An 18,549-nucleotide genomic window follows, 5' to 3' on the forward strand; every position below is an offset into this window, starting at 1 on the left:
CCGCCCGAGGGCCGATCCCGAGAAAGGATGAGGCGGCACCCTCCGCCCCGCACCCCCAGGCCCATTACCGGCCCCGCCGCAGCTGCCTCCTCCCGTGATGGTCTCTGCCGCCCCCGCTGCCGCCGCCGCCCTAGCCCGGGTGGGAAGGAGAGAGGAGATAGCGAGTCCCGGGCCCGCGGCGACGGTCGGGGAGTTCCCAGGGCGGCAGGGCGGGGAGGGAGGGCGGGTGGGCAGGTCGGCCGGCAGGCGGTGGAGGGCGGGCGGCTCCAGCAACTCGGGCGCCCCCGGTAGCAGACGCCCAGAACCGCCCCGGCTCCGGCTAACAATAGGCTCCGGCCGCAGCGCTCTGGCTCTTATAGGCGCCGGCACGTCCTGACCGAGCCCCGGGGCAGGCTGGGAAATGGAGTCTACGTGCCAGCCCCACCCCCGCAGCATGCCGGGAATTGGAGGCGGAGACCGGCGCAGAGCCGAAAGTCGCCCGCAGACCGGCTCTGGAGGCGGGGTCTCTGTTGCAATGGAACCTGGGAAAGCGAGTTTGGCGCCGCTGCAGCCCTTGGAACAGGAAGGTGGACAGCCTCAGCCACACATCTTCAATGACTAAACGAATCTGCTTCTAAAACTCCCCTTTTCCTTTCGCCAGGACCACGTTCCCATACCTAAAGAACACAGTCCCCCTTATGCTCGCCCGTGGGAGCTTAGTCTTAAGCAGCATGACATGTTGCAACCTGCCTAAGGTATAGAAAAGAAAATACAATGTATTGAGTTACCGCGATGCGGATTGACTGGCTGATGTGTTTTCTATCAAAAATAGTTTTACATGATCTCGATCTTCACAACTTTGCAACTCACTTTTAAGATGGGAAAAACGAAGACTCGGAAGTCAGAAGTTTTATGTCATTTGCCAAGAACACCCAGCCTTGGCTTCTGGCCTCACTCAGAATAGGAGCATACGGCTCTTCTTTGACTTATAAGGCCCTATCACATATAGGTAGGTACATTCCCTCTCCCTAACAGCCTCATCACCCCCCCCCCATCCTGTCATCCATCTTGTTTCCTTCTACTTTTCCCCTCCTGTACTGTTTTTTTTTTTCTTTTAATTAAAGATTTTATTTATTTATTTTGACAGACAGATCACAAGTAGGCAGAGAGGCAGGCAGAGAGAGAAGGGAGGAAGCGGGCTCCCTGGTGAGCAGAGAGCCCGATGTGGGGCTCGATCCCAGGACTCTGGGATCGTGACCTGAGCCGAAGGCAGCGGCTTTAACCCACTGAGCCACCCAGGCGCCCCTGTACTCTGTTTTAACTACATCGGCCCATTGACCTCCCTGCAGTTCCTTCAACGATCATGCTCTCACCTCAGGGCCTTTTCCCTAAAACACTTTCCCTAGCAGGCCACATACCTACTCCTTAATTATTTGCTCAAATGTCCCCATATCAAACTTTCCTTAACCATTTTTCTATAATGGTGCTTCCCCTTAGTCTCTATCCCGCTGGCTTATATTTCTTCTTATCATTTACCACCTGATGTATATTTTTCAGTCTTCTCTCACTTGACTGAATTCCATGAGAGCAAGGAATTGCTTTGTTTACTGTATCATGAGCACCCCCTACAAAGCCTGGTATTTGACATTTAGGAACTCACTAGGTATTCACTGGATATTTATTGGATGGATGGCAGGACTTAAACTCAGGTTAGTCTGGTTCCATAGCCTAGTGCATTTTTCACTGCAACCAAGAATTATAGAGCCAGATCTGCTGGCTACCAAGCCATCTCAGTCTTAGAACTGAGAACTTGGCTAGCTTGGACAAAATACCAAAGATTCCAATCCTCTCACCTAGGTTACATCAGAGGCTCCATGAGGCCAGGAAACAACAGTGCAAGATGAAAAAGCAAATCACAAAAAAGCAGTCCTTAGCATACCATGCACTGACCATCTTTCTATCTGCTGAAATTTATGGATGATATAACATGTGATCCAGAGCCAGACTGCCTGAATACAAATCCAGTCCATCACTCAGCAGTAGTATGACCCTTGGCAAGGCATGTAACTTCCCTGTGCCTTAACTTCCTCATCTGCAAAATGGGGAGAGTCGACTATGTATCTCATAGGGTTTCATGAAAATTAAATAGTTAATATAGTATAAAATCTTTACAATATAGCTGGTGCCATATAAATGCTCACCATTGTCTTTCCTGAACACACAGATAACAAAAAGAGAAAGCCCCAGAGCACTCTGTGAGCAGAGTTACAAAATAATAGCCAAAAGGCCATGTTGAATAGGCTTAAAAAGTGTCTCATATGCCTATGCATCCACAGTTTGAGTCCTGGAAATTCATCAGAGTACCATCAGCCTCAATGCCCACGATTTGAAGGTTAACGACACCAAATTAGAAGATAGCCTAGCCAAACCAAAGTTGGCATACCCTTTGAAAACAGCAGAATCCAATTTGGCAATAAGCTCTGTATCAGTCAGAAGATCATCTGCACCTGTAACAAACATCACAACTACGTATCATAGAGTCACTTATTCACCACATTTCATTGTCTTGGTAGAATCACCAGATATGTTATTACAGTGGTGCCAGTTTGCTCATAATTGCAATTCTGCCTCCTGCCTAAGCAGAGCCTATAGAGGGCAAATGACCAGGAAGCTCAAATGCAGAATAGAAACTACAAAAATAAAGTGAAAAGAAACACTAATAGCCTTTGGTTTCTAATTCGAAATGTTACTGCTTTGTTCCAAACCACACTGCAACATATATATGAACCAGCTCAGAATGCACAAATCACAAATGGGTGGTTTGTTTTAGGGACAAAAATGTCAAAGCAGAACAGGAAGAAAAGACACAAGCAAAAACAGCAGCTACAGATGAAAACCAAAGGTCAGATTTCATGTCCTGGGCAGTTTACAAATCTGTCTTGCAGTTACATCTCTGCACGTAGAGGTGGTTTGTAATCCATAGTATCCTAAGTTTATTGAGCAATTGGATAAGCGTACTAAACACAAAACCGTGCTTTATACTCAATATCCTTTTTTAATCTCCCAAACAATCATATAAATTAAGTATGATTTTCTTTTTAAGATGAGAAAGTTGACGTTGAAGAGAATATTTTGTCCAAGGTCACATCCGGGAAGGGCAAGATTTGAGATTTGAACAGAGGCTTATCTGACACCAAAGTATATACTGTATCAACTCTTCTTTACCACTAAAACAAGGCGGGGTGGGGGGTGTGTGGGGGGCGGGGGGGGGGGAGGAATAGGGTGGGGTGGTGAAAATTAATAGGTCAGAGGATACTATGTGTTAAACTTCTTAGAGAAAAAGAGTTAACCTGTAGATTTAGCCCTGAGGTTGACATTACTAATTTATATTTAATTATAATCCAAACCTAGAGAGGCAGGCATCTCTTTGTGACTAGTTACACAACAACAAGAGATTAGTATGCACAAATCTGGGGAAAAGTGCCACAGCAATTTAAAAGCACAAACAATGAAGAAACTGTATGCTTCAGGAAGATTTCAAAAAGGATGCACACAAGTTGATCTATATATGTGCACAATACACACCTTTTTAAAAAAGGGAAAATAACAATCAGGTTTAAGGGGGTAGAGTGCAGGGGTGAATTTACAGAGGAAGTGAGTGTAAGTCTGAAGTTTGAAAGATGTGTAGGGAAAGACAAATTAAAAAATCAATCAGAGGGCCCCTGGGTGGCTCAGTCGTTAAGCGTCTGCCTTCAGTGCCTCAGGTCATGACCCCAGGGTCCTTGGACCGAGCCCTACATGGGGCTCCCTGGCTTGGCGGGAAGCCTGCTTCTCCCTCTCCCACTCCCTCTGCTTGTGTGCCCTCTCTTGGTGTCTCTCTCTGTCAAATAAATAAATAAAATCTTTTTTTTTTTTTTTTAAATCAGAGTTCAGAAAAAAAAAACAAACAAACCAACAGGAATCTGTAACAATTAAAAAGAGGAATGTTTACCTCATCTTATATAAATATATGAAAACACAGATTCCATGAGAGAGACTGGTTAGTACTCATACCCCCAAAGAGCCCATACAATACAAAATAGTACAATAATATAAATACAATCACATTTAAAAAAAAAACAAATAGCAAATTAAAAAGCAAATTTCCTTATAATTTACATTAATCCAATTGAAAATTTTAATTCATACAGAACTTTTAAAACTCTGAATTTGAGAATGCAAATGATATACTTAGGTACAATTTGTTGATTAGGCCTCTGTTCTTAAGGAATAACACAGAGGAGACCTGGACGTAAAAAGGAAAGGTGAAGAAAAAGAGGAGGAAGTGGAAATAGATGGACGTTTAAGGTCAAAAGTAAATACAAGGTCATTAAACAAAGCAAGAAGGAGAAATAAAGAGGTAACAACTCAGAGAAAAAAAGAGATGCTGATATCACATAGGGCACCTTTTTTCCATTCCATTTTGCAATGGTAGTAAATTCTTCCTCATTTAAACCTTAGAGCTTGGGTAATGAAACAAAAATTTAACCACAAACTAAAAATAAATATTCTAGTTTTAGGGAAAGCCTTAGCCTACAAATGAGAACATAGATCATTTTTAGGAGAAGCAGAAGAATGATGCAGGATACTTTGTATGAATTAGTACATAAGTGATACAGCTAGGTGGGGCATTTGTGCCATTCCTGTTGAAATTGGTGTTCTCATAACAGACCAGTAGAGGCCACACAAACAGATCAAATTCCTACAGAGGAACCATCCATAGCCAAAGAAGCAGAACAATTCATTAAAATGATAAAACAGCTCGACTTCAGCTCTCTGATCAAGATATCTGGCATTGTTAGGCATTGGCTGGAGAGAAAAGCTACAGTGAAGAGGGATAAGATCAGTCTTGACTTCAAATATTTCTACCCCAAATTTGTTACTTTCAAACCTTCACAGTAGTTTACAAGACAGCCCAAATCTCTGCAGCAATCCTGTCCAAAAGATTTGCTGAGGAGCCTGGGAGGCTCAGTCAGCTGGGCATCTGCCTTCCCCACAGGTCATAGTCTTAGGGTCCTGGGATTGAGCCCTACATCTGGCTCCTTGCTCAGCGGGGAGCCTGCTTCTCCTTCTGCCTCTGTGTGCTGCTCCCCCTGCTTGTGCTCTGTCCGACAATAAATAAAATCTTAAAAGAAAAAAAAATTTGCTGAGAATACTTAAGGACAGAGGGTTGTCAGAACACTCCTTATTAGCTTAAATTAGAAAGGACTAGTTCCATTTTGCCAAGCCCTCTTCACTCACCAAGCTTCCTCATGCTCCTTCAACCCAGTGGTGAGACACACTCTACCCCTCACAGCATTCCTAGTGCCTGACTCTGCCTGGAGTCCAGGAATCAGAGGATCTGCCCCCTTGTGTGGACCCTTCTCTGGTCTTTCAGGCTCCGGTTGTCTTGTACTTGATGTAAGGTCCTCTCTTTCCAGCCACTATGACCATTTTCATTCCCCCACCCATGAAATAGCTTCCTGAATAAATCATTTATGTGGGTAAACATTCTTACTAGGCCATAATATTGGACAACCTTATTTTTAATAGCTGTATTTCTGTAATGACTAGGACTTAATCCTTGGGAGTCCTGCAATGACCTACCCACCCTTTCATTTTCCAGTAACTCCCTTTTAACTCTTAAGTCTTAATATAGCTGATTCTTCTAGATAGAACCTACCCCTTGAAGGGAACAGTACACACAATACTCAAATAGAAGCTTGCTCCACTCCTCAGGAGGATCTAAATTGAACCATCCTCCTTCTCAAATACCATCACTCTAACAAAGCCAGTAAACCATCTACTCAGTTTAAGTATCAACTGGCACATTGTTAAGATAAAATCCTAGGACTGTATCTTAGAGGCACATGCAAAAAACTTACAAAGTTGCATTTTTCAAAACGCACTTAACCTAAACAACATCGATAGGGAATGGCCATCTTTAAAAAAGAATGATGTAGAACTATAAATTCTATTAATAGATGTTCAAACTATGTTAAATACAAAAAGCAAATAGCAGGCCATTAGTGTAACATGATCCCATCTGAGTATGTGTGTGTGTGTGCACGTGCGCACGCACGCGCACAAGAGAGAGGGAGGGAGAGAGATGGGGGTGTATTTTGCAATGATTCTCTCTTTAAAGAGGAAGGCAGAGGGAGAGGGGGAAGCAGGCTCCCCGCTGAGCAGAGAGCCCAATGCGGGGCTCAATCCCAGGACCCTGAGACCAGAACTGAGTGGAAGGCAGATGCCCAACCCACTGAGCTACCCAGATGCCCAATGATTATCTCTTTAGAGTGGGACTAGGAGGTAAGTAGAAAAAGTTATACTCCTCTTTATTGTTTGAATTTATCATTTTGTGTATTATTTTCATAACAAAAGCTCGTTTAAGATTTTCACTGAATTGAAATGGATCAATAATAGTAAATGGATGTGATTCTTAAAAGCAAGTTGAATGATCACAATATTCTACCACTATACCAATTCTTACCAACTGTACAGCATTGGCCCTATAACTACTTTTTAGAGCTAAAGAAAGCCTAAACAACTTCCTGGTTAATTTAGGACCTGTGATTGCAAACTTGTATAAATTCATTTCTTTTTTAAAAAAGATTTATTTATGTGAGAGCGAGCATGCACAAGTGGGGATGGGCAGGGGCAGGAGGAGAGAGAGAGAGAGACTCTCAAGCAGACTCCCTGCCGAGCACGGAGCCCGATGCTAATGCCAGGCTCGATCTCACAACCCTGAGATCATGACCTGAGCCAAAATCAAGAGTTGGACGCCTGACTGACTGAGCCATGCAGGCACCCCTATAATTTCTAAAAAATAAACATATGTATATATTTTTTCTACAGTAAATTTGAGGACTACTCTGAAAAACTCTAATAACCCTAAGTAAATTTGTGGTAATATAATGTAATTTGTGGTAAATATAGTAAAAAGACTTCTGTATGTCATTTGCAATAAAGAAGAGTCACAGATTCAGAAAGAACCTTAGAAGTCATCCAGTCCAACCCTCCCAGCCTAATATTGACAGAATAATAAAAAAACAAAACCAACCAACCAAAACCAAAACCAAAACAACTAAAACCAAAAAACTAACAGCAGTCTGCTGAGGACAGAACTGACTTCACTGAAACGGAGAAGTCCCAGGAACATAATACAACCAGAACGTCCCCCTTCTGAAACAGGGACATCTGGTAATCAATACTTTCATTTAAAAAGTATTTTTGGCCTAATATGTCAAATTACCCAGGTCAGTTTTTAAAAGTCATTTGACTTCATTTTCCAGTTTCAAAGTCCTCCATTTGTTTCAAACCAAAAGAAATCAGACCATATTGTGGGTTGCTTTTAATGAACAAAATTCTCTGTATAAAAACATTTAAACTTTATCAAATGCTTTAAAAACACACACACACAGATCCAAATCCATTACAGAATCTTGGAACATTATCTTTTTTCACCTCGACATAATGTGTAAAGGGATTTCTGGATAAAACTCTACATGTGAATAAAGACAACCCATAGTCTTACACATGTGTGCACATACACACGCATACATACGCACAGACACACACACGCACTCAGTAGGAACTAAAATAAATGGGAAGAGTGTGACTGGGGTCGGAATGGATTTCTCATGAAGCTTATATAAAAGAACACCACGTAAGTAAAAGAATTTCCTATGCCAAGGAGAGATGCAGAGAGGAGAAATGGAAAGCAGGGGCTGGCCACACGCATGAATAAATAGTCTGAGAAGCTCAGTCAAGAACAGTGAATCTGGGGAGTCACGGACGACCCCTCATCTTCACCACCTCAGTCTGTGACTCTGACAACTGATGATGCTTCAGAAGCACGTATGTTCTTGGGTTTTGTAGGTCTTGATTTGTTCTTCATTATTTAGGTGTGGTTTGTCCCTGTCAGTGGTTAATTCCTCAGCTGTCCCGCGGTGTTGCGTCCTATCCGCCGGCAGAGCCATGGTCAGAGACGGCGGCGAGCACAGGGTGTCATAAGGGTGGCATCGTGGCTGGTGGTTCAGACAAGCCAGACTGCCCGGGTTTGGATTTCAGTGACAATGCCTGCTAGTTGCCTGTCGCTCAGCAAGCCCCTTAGCCGCTCTATGTCCATGGCCTCACCTTCAATTAGGGATCATTATTACCTACTTCATAGAGGATTATTAAAGAGGAGTTAAACAAGGTAATCCACTTAAAGAATTTATCACACTACGAGGCACAAGTAAATGCTCAGTAAATGTTAGCTAAAATTACTATTAGTCTTGGTATCACAGGGCAACCAAAAGAAAAATTCTGTTCTATCTCTGTATTTCTCCTCTTTGATGAGGTTTTCAGGGGCCGACTGTGGCAAAAGCCAGTATGTATGATGCAAAAGAGACTGAGGATCTAGTCTTAGGAATATAGATGTTCACTTTTATATTAGAAAAAAAATTACATGGCTCTGTATCACAAAATTTAACATCTTTCCATTAAGCATCACACAATTCTCATCATCGTTATGCCCTATGAACACCCTAAATGGTGTGGAATTTCTAATGATATGCAACAACAACAGAGTCCATAAATTTTAACTAAGAAACAGCTGCAGAAATGCACGTCGGGCAATAATCTGTGTGTGCCACAAGAGCCTGGGCAGAGGGATGGCTGGGATTCTGCCTCCACGGCCTGGACTCCCCCACACACAGTCAGATGGGTCAGGTTCCTGCAGACCTTCCAATCTCCATTAGCGAGCGACTCCCTTCAGGAGGGAAGCTTCCGAGGGGCGAAGGAAGCAGCAGCCATTGAGGACAGAATGCCCGGCACCTACTTCAGGATGATATGATAGCTATCATTGGTTTCTGCTGTAAAAGAGAGAGCGTAATCTTTAGTCAGCTCTAAAACACAGTGGGAGAAAAAAAAATATGGTAAGGATCTTTTGAAAAGGGGAAAAAAAAAACCACCAGCAGGACAAAGGGCAACATACTTATTATCACACAATACTTAGAATAAATATGCACTATAAAAACAACATGCCTTAATCTCCTCACTTGTCCACGGAAGGTGGGAGAGTGGCAGAGTCATCAGTCTGTTCTGATAATGGCAAGACACCAATTCATGCAAAGGAACAATCTCCAAAGACATCACTTTCTCTACCTCAGATACAGTGGTTGATACTTTCCCTCTCTCCTCAAAGAAGTCAATCGTGAAAAACATCTCTTAAACTCCTCAGAGAGAGGCATCTGTCTTACTATTTTATTACCTTTCATTGTGTCCAGAATAAAACAGGCTTCCTCCTGAAAGTTCTGTATCATCTGAGAAGAGCAAGAAAAGGTGCTAATTATTAAAAACTTGGGTTTGCTGCAGTTACTGAGACTATATGACTTTTTATTATATTGGACGTAAGGAAAAAAAATAATCCTTTGTTTTCTGCCATTCGGTTTTTAAGTTTTAAAAGCTAAGCAGTCTAGGGACGCCTGGATGGCTCAGTTGCTAGAGCACGTGACTCTTAATCTCAGGGTTGTGAGTTTAAGCCCCTGCTGGGCATTGGAGCTTACTTTATTTATTTATTATTTTTTAAAAAATATTTTATTTATTTATTTGACAGAGATCACAAGTAGGCAGAGAGGCAGGCAGAGAGAGGGGGTGGGGAAGCAGGCTCCCCGCTGAGCAGGGAGCCCGATGTGGGGCTCGATCCCAGGACCCCGAGATCATGACCTGAGCTGAAGGCAGAGGCTTAACCCACTGAGCCACCCAGGCGCCCCTGGAGCTTACTTAAAATAAAACAAAACAAGATAAAATATAACGGCTAAGCAGTCTAAAACAAATGATCTTAAAATTATAGGATCCATTTTTCCTGGATTTTTTTTTTTTAAGATTTTAATTTTTTTATTTGACAGAGAAAGACACAGGGAGAGAGGGAACACATGCAGGGGGAGTGGGAGAGGGAGAAGCAGGTTTCCCGCTGAGCAGAGAGCCCGATACAGGGCTTGATCCCAGGACCCTGGGCTCATGACCTGAGCCAAAGGCAGATGCTTAACAACTGAGCCACCCAGGCGACCAGTTCATTCTCCTCAATTAACCCCGAGACGTTGCAAGGGTACACAGACACTGGGGGCCCATTCGGGAGAACTGACTTCCAGGGCTTCATCTCCCATATGTACACTTTCCCAAAACTGCCTGAGCACCTCTTTGGTTTTCCCTACCCACTTTGCCTTCTAAACTTCCTTTTCCCATTTTATAAAATAAAGGCAAAAGTTTTACCATCCTGGAATCCTACCAAGATGCCCTGTTCCAGTGTACAAAAGCCTCCAGGATGCCAAAGTGTGACAATGTGAACCTTAATGACCAGGTAACAAAGTCTTTTGTGAGTCATGTGGTTTCTAATTTTTTCCTTGCACCCAAACTGAAGACCGACCTAATCACAAACTGTCAAATGATAGGTGATTCAAAATAATTCTCTGTAACGTCACTATCTAATTTTTTGGCATCTAACTCCAAAGTTAAAAAAAAAAAAAATCCAGTGCTGTTTTTTAAAAAAACTCCATTCATTCCCATCTGTCAATTTGTGTGAATCAGATTCCATAGCATTATATCTAGGGGGAATAAAACAGAATGGAAGTGGTGCTGAATGCTATTTCATTCTAGAAACCAGTAGAGAGTACTCATCTATACATGAATTAATGTGGGCAGAGCGGGTACGGAATCAGACAATCCCATCCATCTCTTTAACAGATACACTTCTAACACATTTTTCTTAATCTTTAAAAATTTATCAAAACATATAATACATTTATGTTTATTGATTATATAATTATGGTGGTCATTCTATTCGGAACAAATAATTTTTAAATTTTTATTAAAACAAATTCTTTCGTTGAAGCAAATTTGTTTCAAAGAAATATGGTAAGATAATTAACAGATGTTTGCACATAAAAGCAGGTTATGGTAAGATAAAATTCTATGGGAGAAGTGAAGGGAAATAGGAGTTCAAGGAAACAAAGAGATGATAAAAAAACTCAAAGGAAAGTATATTCATGTATTTTTTAAGACAGTGATGGTGGTATTACATCACTCTTCTATTTCGGCTACATGGAATATAGTTAGAATAGTGATGTAACCATTTCATTTTTAAAGGTTATATAATATGCCCAGAAATTACATATTTTGCAACTATTTAAACTTAAAACAAAAAATTTTAAGTCAACCTAAAAATGTGCAAGGGGATACATGGTTTTTAAAAATTATTTTAGAAAGCAAGCAAAAACGTTTGAAAAGCCCTAGTCTAGTAAACAGAGCCTGTGCCCCAGGAGGACGGCTCTTGCTTCTGCCACGTGCCCTGACAAACTGTCATGTGGTGATTCAGCTGTACTGAAAATCTACCTCATCACTAATGAGCACATGGATTCCTGTCGGCCCCTGCTTGTAGATCTGGCTGATCTGGCGAGGGGAAATGCTGAAGAGCTGAGCGATTTTTTCTGTCAGTTCAACAGCTGTCAGTTCTTCTAGATAGATGGCGTGGTACACTGCAAAAGGGACAGAGCAAAGGCAGTCAGTGCAGGTTTCTCTGCTCTTAAAGGTAACCCGATCACGAGGAATGCCCACCTTCCTAAAGGACTCACAGATTGCCTGAGTTCAAACCCTAGCTTGGCCACCTGCTGGCTGTGGGACTGTGGTGAGTTACTTAACATCCCTAAGCCTCATTCTCCATCTACATGTTGGCGAGAACAGTAAATGTACTGCAGAGAAGAGATACTGGTTGTACAAATTAAAGCGTGTCACTGTGCTGAGAATGGTGCCCGGTACGTGTGAGGAACTCAATAAACGTGAGCAAGGACCATTCTTCTAGCAAATGCTGGATCTGCCGTCTGAGGACTTCCCACTGCACGGGCTTACACGTCACCTCCTCCCCCTTCTGGAATGCACGTCCTGGCCTGTCCAGAACGACCTACCGAAGAAAGTACCATTTGAGTCTCCGTCCTCATGCTTCTGCTGCTGCTGCTGCTGTTGCTGCTGCTCCCTCAACTGCAGGGATTCCTGACAAACATAAATGGTTAGCCTTGGGCGCACCATCCTGAGGAGGAAAACAAGGCTGTTAGTCTTGCGGTTTTCATGGGAAGCATGTTTTAAGGGAAAACTTGTGTGTCTAGGTTAACACTGGAGAGCGGAGTTGAAAACTAGCAGCCTGTGGGCCAAGGAAGCTCATTTGCTGTCTCCTTAGCTCTCCACTGGGGCGTACGTGTGTGCACATACATGTGTGCACGTTTGCGTGCGTGCATTTTAACTGAATTCGTTCCAACATCGTATAAACCTCTGCAATTTCGGCCTTTCTTGAAAAATCAGATCTGGCAATCTGAGACCCTTACTCTTATAAGGAAACGACTGGGTCTTCTCCTTGCATGATGCATGCATTCTTCAGTAGACTCCAGATTTGACTGTCACTCGTTGATGTGTGGCCTCTGTGTCATTTGGGTTTATGACCTTTGATGTAAACATCAGAAATATTCGAAATGTGTGAGCCACTGTTGCATGGGTCTGGTTCAACATACACCTTCTCCTTAGATGCACCACTATAAAACAGAGAATCTTTTTTCCCTCATTACCTTCTCCTAAGTAGCCTGAGCCTTCTGTCCCTTCTTACTTCTTAGACAATGGTATTCAATTACCTCTTGATCTGATCATCTCATTCCTATTTTAAAATGCTCTTTTATTTTTTAAGAGAGAGAGCACGTGTGTGCATGCATAAGCAGGTGGGAGGGTTACGGGGGCAGGAGCAGAGGGAGAGAGAAGGGCTCAATCTCACAACAGTGAGATCATGACCTGAGCTGAAATCAAGACTTAGACACTTAGACGACCGCATCACTTGGGCGCCCCTTAAAATGCTCTTTAAATAATATGTTAAAAAAATGAAGATCCAATTGTTTTTTTTTCCTCCAAATCATCCACCTCTGAATTTTTCCTCTTTAAAATTTCCAAGATTAGAGCCAACCTGATTCAACAACCCTTGTGATGTACCCAAACAAAACAGTTCACGATCTGTTTCATTTTTTAGTCACTGATTTGGTACTGTGGCAATAAGCTGTATGTTTTTCCCATTAATACTACTACCTACTTGAAACTGAAAAATCCTAATTGAGACTGCAAATTACTCAGTTTTACAATTTGTAAGTGGACACTTAAGTAATTCTTATCCAATTCAAGAATGACCGCACCTCTAGTTAAAATGGGCTTGGGACCTCTGTACCTGTTGCTCCTCCTGCCTGGAGTGCTTTTCCCTCATATGACCCCATAGCTTCCACAGCTTTAAACACCCCCACTCCACAGAGGTCTTTCCTGACCATATTCTGGGTACTCCACGGGTTATAACTTTATTTTTGCTTATTTATTTGTTTTTTCTTCAAAGCACTTATCACTATTGAAAATATTCACTGTTCATATTTTTATCTCTCTCCTCATTAGAAAGCGACTCATAATAATGGGTTCCTTGTTGGTTTTGCTCACCAATGTATCCCTAGAGCCTACAATAGTACCTGGCTCATAACAGGGATGATGAGTATTTATCAAATGAGAAAACTACCTAGAAATGAAAAAAAATGGGATATCATGAGGAATTCTTTGGATCAACTGTAGGAAATGATATTTTTCATCTTCGTTTATTTGGTACATAGCTGGCATTCAAAAAAGGAATGTTTTGACAAGATGTAGTGAGCTGTGCAAACAGTACTGTGAAGAGTCCCTGAATCCCAAAGTATCTGAAATTCAACCTCGCTGATATTTTTACACTAATTACATACCGGCCTTTTAATGCATTAAAAAGTCGGATTCCATCAGCAGGGCCACAGATTTGGATCACATCATCTCTAGTTAGTTTCAATAAATCTGCCCCTGGAATAAATATAAGAAAATGGGTGATAAAGGCAAAGGCTGTCTTTGTTAATGACCACTGCAGTGGCTGTTATCTTTTTTTTTTTTTTTTAAGATTTTATTTACTTATTTGACAGAGAGAACATAAGTAGGCAGAGAGGCAGGCAGAGACAGAGGGGGAAGCAGGCTTCCTGCTGAGCAGAGAGCCTGATGCCAGCTCAATCCCAGGACCCTGAGATCATGACCTGAGCTGAAGGCAGAGGTTCAACCCACTGAACGACAAAGGTGCCCCTGAAGTGGCTGTTATCTTATAGTCCAAATCTTCTGCATGGTACATAAGCCTCTCCAAGATCTGGCCTCTGTTTCCTCTCTCACCTCAACTGCCACCCAATTAACTTATCCACTTAGCCCTATGCTTGCATCATACAGATGACGTCAAAGAGCAAGTTGTTCTTCCTCCCTGAAATATCCTTCCACTGTCTGACCAACAGACTCCTCCTCATCCCCCAAGATTTACCTCGCGCATTACACGTGTTCCCTAACCACAGACACTCCCCCAATACCCTGCTTTGTACCACTTATCGACTGCATCACAACTATTTACTTATCTCTTTCAGGGTTTTAGTTTGATTTTATTTGGGTTTTTGGTTTGGGGTTTTTTTGTTTTTGGGGTTTTTTTGGTTTTTTTTTTTGGTTTGTTTGTTTTTGCTACTAGATGGTGAATGATAAGAAAGTAGGCCTTACCCGTTTGTGTATTCCTACCATACATGGTACCCAGAAGGTGCTAAATAAAAGCAGAATGTTTAAATAAAATACAATATAGTGATATCAAGGGAGAAATTTCAGACTACCTATAAATGCCCTTGATAAAACACTGTACAGAATATACATTTTAAAAAGTATTGTATGAATAAATATTTTTAAATGAAAGTGAATTTAAACTAAGAAGTATTTCTTTTTAAGTATTTCACAGCACAGATGCTGCTGGTTAGAAAGTCTGAAGGGTTCTATGAAACTCACTTAATCCTAAAAATGTACAAAGATTTCTCCTTCCCTCTCCTTCTCTCCCTCACTTGCTCCCTTCCTCTCCCTCCCTCTCTCTCTCTCTCTTACACACACACACATGCCCTCATATGGATACTAGGAGGCTCTAGAATGTAAAGGAATATCCTGTGTTGGGAAAAACAAAAGGACAAATAAATTTAACCTGAGAAGTTTGTAAAAAGCCTTGTGAACGTAGAAAAACGATTTCGATGCAACCACTGCTGAGCTTCCTGAGGTGTGGTTGTTGGCAAAAGGTTCTGAAAGAGAAAGCAAGCATTTTCTTTTTCTTTCTTTTTTTAACTAAAGAAATTTATCTCTTACATCATTAGGTAACACAGAGCTAAACACACCCACACTCAGACAGGCCTAGTTTGCTTGGAAGTTATTTATACCTCATCAATCTTCTTTCCCTAACCATGCAAGAAGCCCATGGAATTCCATCCTTATCTTCCTTACTAGACCATGAGCGCTTTAAATCCAGGGGTCCTGCAATGGCTTCTTTCACTTCTCTGATCCCCAGCATAGTATCTAGTTCACAGTCAAAATTCAATACATGTCTGTTTCCACTAAGTGAATAACTATTGCTCCTTAAAAGTTGGGCATTTCTACTGAACTGCACAGTTATCAAAGTATTAGTAGACACTGCAAATGACTTACATTTAATTTTAGACTTACATCTGTGACTGGAGGGGGTGGCTCTGGCTGGTGGTTTGGTGAACCATTTCTAAGGAAACATTGAAAATGAAAAGGATGAGTCCGTGACACATACAAGGGTTCATCATCTCACAGTAAGTCTCAAGCTAGAGATTTTTTTTCTTTTAAGATTTTATTTTTAAGTAATCACTACACCCAATGTGGGGCCTAAAACTACAACTCCGAGATCAAGAGTTGAGTGCTCCACTGACTGAGCCAGGCAGGCACCCCTCAAGCTAGAGATTTAAAGGAATCTGTACTCTCTCATAAAGTAGTCTTAGTCTGATAGTCAATCCTTCTATTATTTGTTAATGTAACATTAAGATTATGGGGAGAGGGGAAGAAACTGTCACTTACAACATTTTTTTTATTATTGGACAAATTGAAAAAATATAAAAATTTCAGTAAATTGGGATTCGTCAGATAAATTATGGCATGAAGAATATTTAATGTAAGAAATTTATAACAGAAACAAAAATATGAGAAGATAAAAGTAATCAATATGTTACTACTGTATCAAATACATAAATATACACACAAACATATACAGGAAAAAAAAAATACCAGAAGAAACTTTATGCAATGCAATGTGATCACATACATTTATAATGAAAACCAAAATAATTATTTTTAAAGGAGCTTCGAAAATTAGTGCTGTTTAATTAATGATCCACAAACTATCTCTACACCCTCTGTTTTTTCCCTATATTTCCTTTTGTTCTAAGAATTGTCCCTATTTCCTAATGGTTACTTCTTTTATGGGAGAGAAATTTGAGTCTAATAAAAAAGTAATGAAAAAGAGAAGAGAAACAATTTTAAAACACAACTCTTAAATCCTGTAATATTTATAATTGCACAGGGGAGTTGGCTCAGTCAGAAGAGTATGTGACTCTTGATCGTAGGGTTGTAAGTTCAAGTCCCAAGTTGGGAATAGAGATTACTAAAAAACTTTAAAAAACATAGAAAATAAAATTGCCTCTAAGTAGATTGCATAATCCATTTGGATGGTAAGATATTTTTCTTTCAAAATAGATCTTTTTTTTTTTGCCTTAGCTGCAAAATTCAAATTTAGTATTTAAATTTAGTAATTAACTTATCACCAGATCCTGCTTATCTATTCCCTCTATAACTTCTACCTATTTTCATTCTTAACTGTTATATTTTGAATAGTGAAGCTACCTTAATTATTTTTAGAAGCAGACTGAACATAGAACCTTACATAGATTTAAAAAAAAATTACAATTAAAAAAAAATCACACATTCAGTAGCCTATTTCAAATTTCAACATGACCTATGTGGAATACGTATTAAATGCTTAGACTAAAGACAACTTATTTTAACTGGCATAGGCAACTGTACCAACTTTCAAGTATCTCTAATGATAAAAGACAATAAAGCAATATTAAACACATCCCATAGAGAATTCTAAAACTTCATTTTAGCTATCATCGCCAACTTTCTTCCCCAATTATCAAAGATCCGTAATTATTAGGTGTTAGGATCACTCTTAAAAAGTAACAAAGTAGGGGCTCCTGGGGGGCTAGTCGGTTAAGCCTCTGCCTTCAGCTGAGGTCATGGTCCCAGGGTCCTGGGATAAAGCCCCACATCATACTCTCTGTTCAGCGGGGAGCCTGCTTCTCCCTCTCCCTCTGCCTACTCTGCCTCCCTCTCTCTCTGTCAAATAAATAAATGAAATCTTAAAAAAATAACATTATTAACAAAATAAAAAGTAACAAAACAGATTTTTGCATTTGTTTAACTGTTTCTGTTCCTGAGGACCACTCTGGTAAAAGTATGTGCAGGAAGTGAAATGACCACAAGATAAGCAGTGACAGGGAGGAGTTAAAAGCCCAGAAAGTAAGTCTCTCAATCACGGAAAACTGACTATAAGTGCTGTTTTTTTTTTCTTTAAATGCAGTTTTCTTTTTTTTTCTTTTTTTAAAGATTTTATTTATTTATTTGAAAGACAGAGATCACAAGTAGGCAGAGAAGCAGGCAGAGAGAGAGGAAGGGAAGCAGGCTCCTTCTCTCTCTGCCGAGCAGAGAGCCTGACGTGGGGCTCGATCCCAGGACTCTGGGCTCATGACCCGAGCCGAAGGCAGAGGCTTTAACCCACTGAGCCACCCAGGTGCCCCTAAATGCTGTTTTCTAATAGGAAGAAAAAAGAGGAGAAAGGACTGCATAAAACTCTTTTCAGTCACTTTTGAAGATAATCCAAACCTCAGTGAATCCATGGAGCCATCAAAGAGTGACCAAACAGAAGAACTTATTGATTTAGAAAATGTTTCTATATGAGAAGATAATGAAAGAAGACATATTTAGGACAAACACAACCTAATTTCATTTCCCACACTTACCCTTCCCCAAGAGAAAAACTGCTGTGGGAACTGTTGAAGCCGGGTGATGGGGAATTATTGACATATGTGATCTCAGGCCATGGAGAACACTAAAAACAAAGAACAACTTAAACACGGAAAAAGTGCATGTGACCCCAGTGTCCCCCCAAAACATCGTTACTTGAGTAACACATCTTGACTGGCATATCTTAATTGTACAGAGGTCCCTATAATGAAAAGAAAAAAATACCCAGGACAAGTAAATCTTGGCCAGGCTAGAAGTTATGTTTGTTTGTTTTTTTAACTTAGATATAATAGACATACAACACTGTATTAGTTTCAGGTGTACAACATAACGATTTGATATACATATACAGTGTGATATGATGGGATTTTCCTTTACGAATAGAAAGTACTGACTGACATCATCACCGGAAGAAATCTTTTCACCTCTGTGAGTATAGTTGTCTCATAGGAAGGCTGGTATTTCTCCTTTTCGTGAGGTGTCCGTTTCTCCATTTTCTCCCGATCTGTTTTTTGCTTTCTGTCTGCACCTTTGGGCTGGAGAGAGCAATGTTTTGTTTTGACTCATCAACTTTTGACCCAACAATATTATTTCTAAGAG

At 40.8% G+C, this 18,549-nt stretch overlaps 1 protein-coding gene across 2 annotated transcripts in view; it reads right to left on the reverse strand.

Moving 5' to 3' along the window:
* Positions 1–7,330: 7,330 nt before the first annotated feature.
* TFCP2 (transcription factor CP2) overlaps positions 7,331–18,549 on the reverse strand; it is a 58,230-nt gene continuing 47,011 nt past the window's right edge. Inside the window, exons 7-15 of one of the 2 annotated variants that reach the window (XM_080811718.1) lie at positions 18,375–18,485; positions 17,946–18,034; positions 15,571–15,619; positions 15,059–15,152; positions 13,782–13,872; positions 11,940–12,061; positions 11,371–11,513; positions 9,251–9,302; positions 7,331–8,852 (exon numbers count right to left, since the gene is read on the reverse strand). In XM_080811718.1, the coding sequence (XP_080667844.1) occupies positions 8,815–8,852; positions 9,251–9,302; positions 11,371–11,513; positions 11,940–12,061; positions 13,782–13,872; positions 15,059–15,152; positions 15,571–15,619; positions 17,946–18,034; positions 18,375–18,485 (789 nt within the window). In that variant the 3' untranslated portion in view covers positions 7,331–8,814. Of the gene's footprint in view, positions 8,853–9,250; positions 9,303–11,370; positions 11,514–11,939; positions 12,062–13,781; positions 13,873–15,058; positions 15,153–15,552; positions 15,620–17,945; positions 18,035–18,374; positions 18,486–18,549 lie in introns of both variants that reach the window. The other variant, XM_080811717.1, reaches the window with a different exon arrangement.

The sequence above is a fragment of the Martes martes genome (assembly GCF_963455335.1).
Source record: "Martes martes genome assembly, chromosome: 8".
Lineage (NCBI taxonomy): Eukaryota > Metazoa > Chordata > Mammalia > Carnivora > Mustelidae > Martes > Martes martes.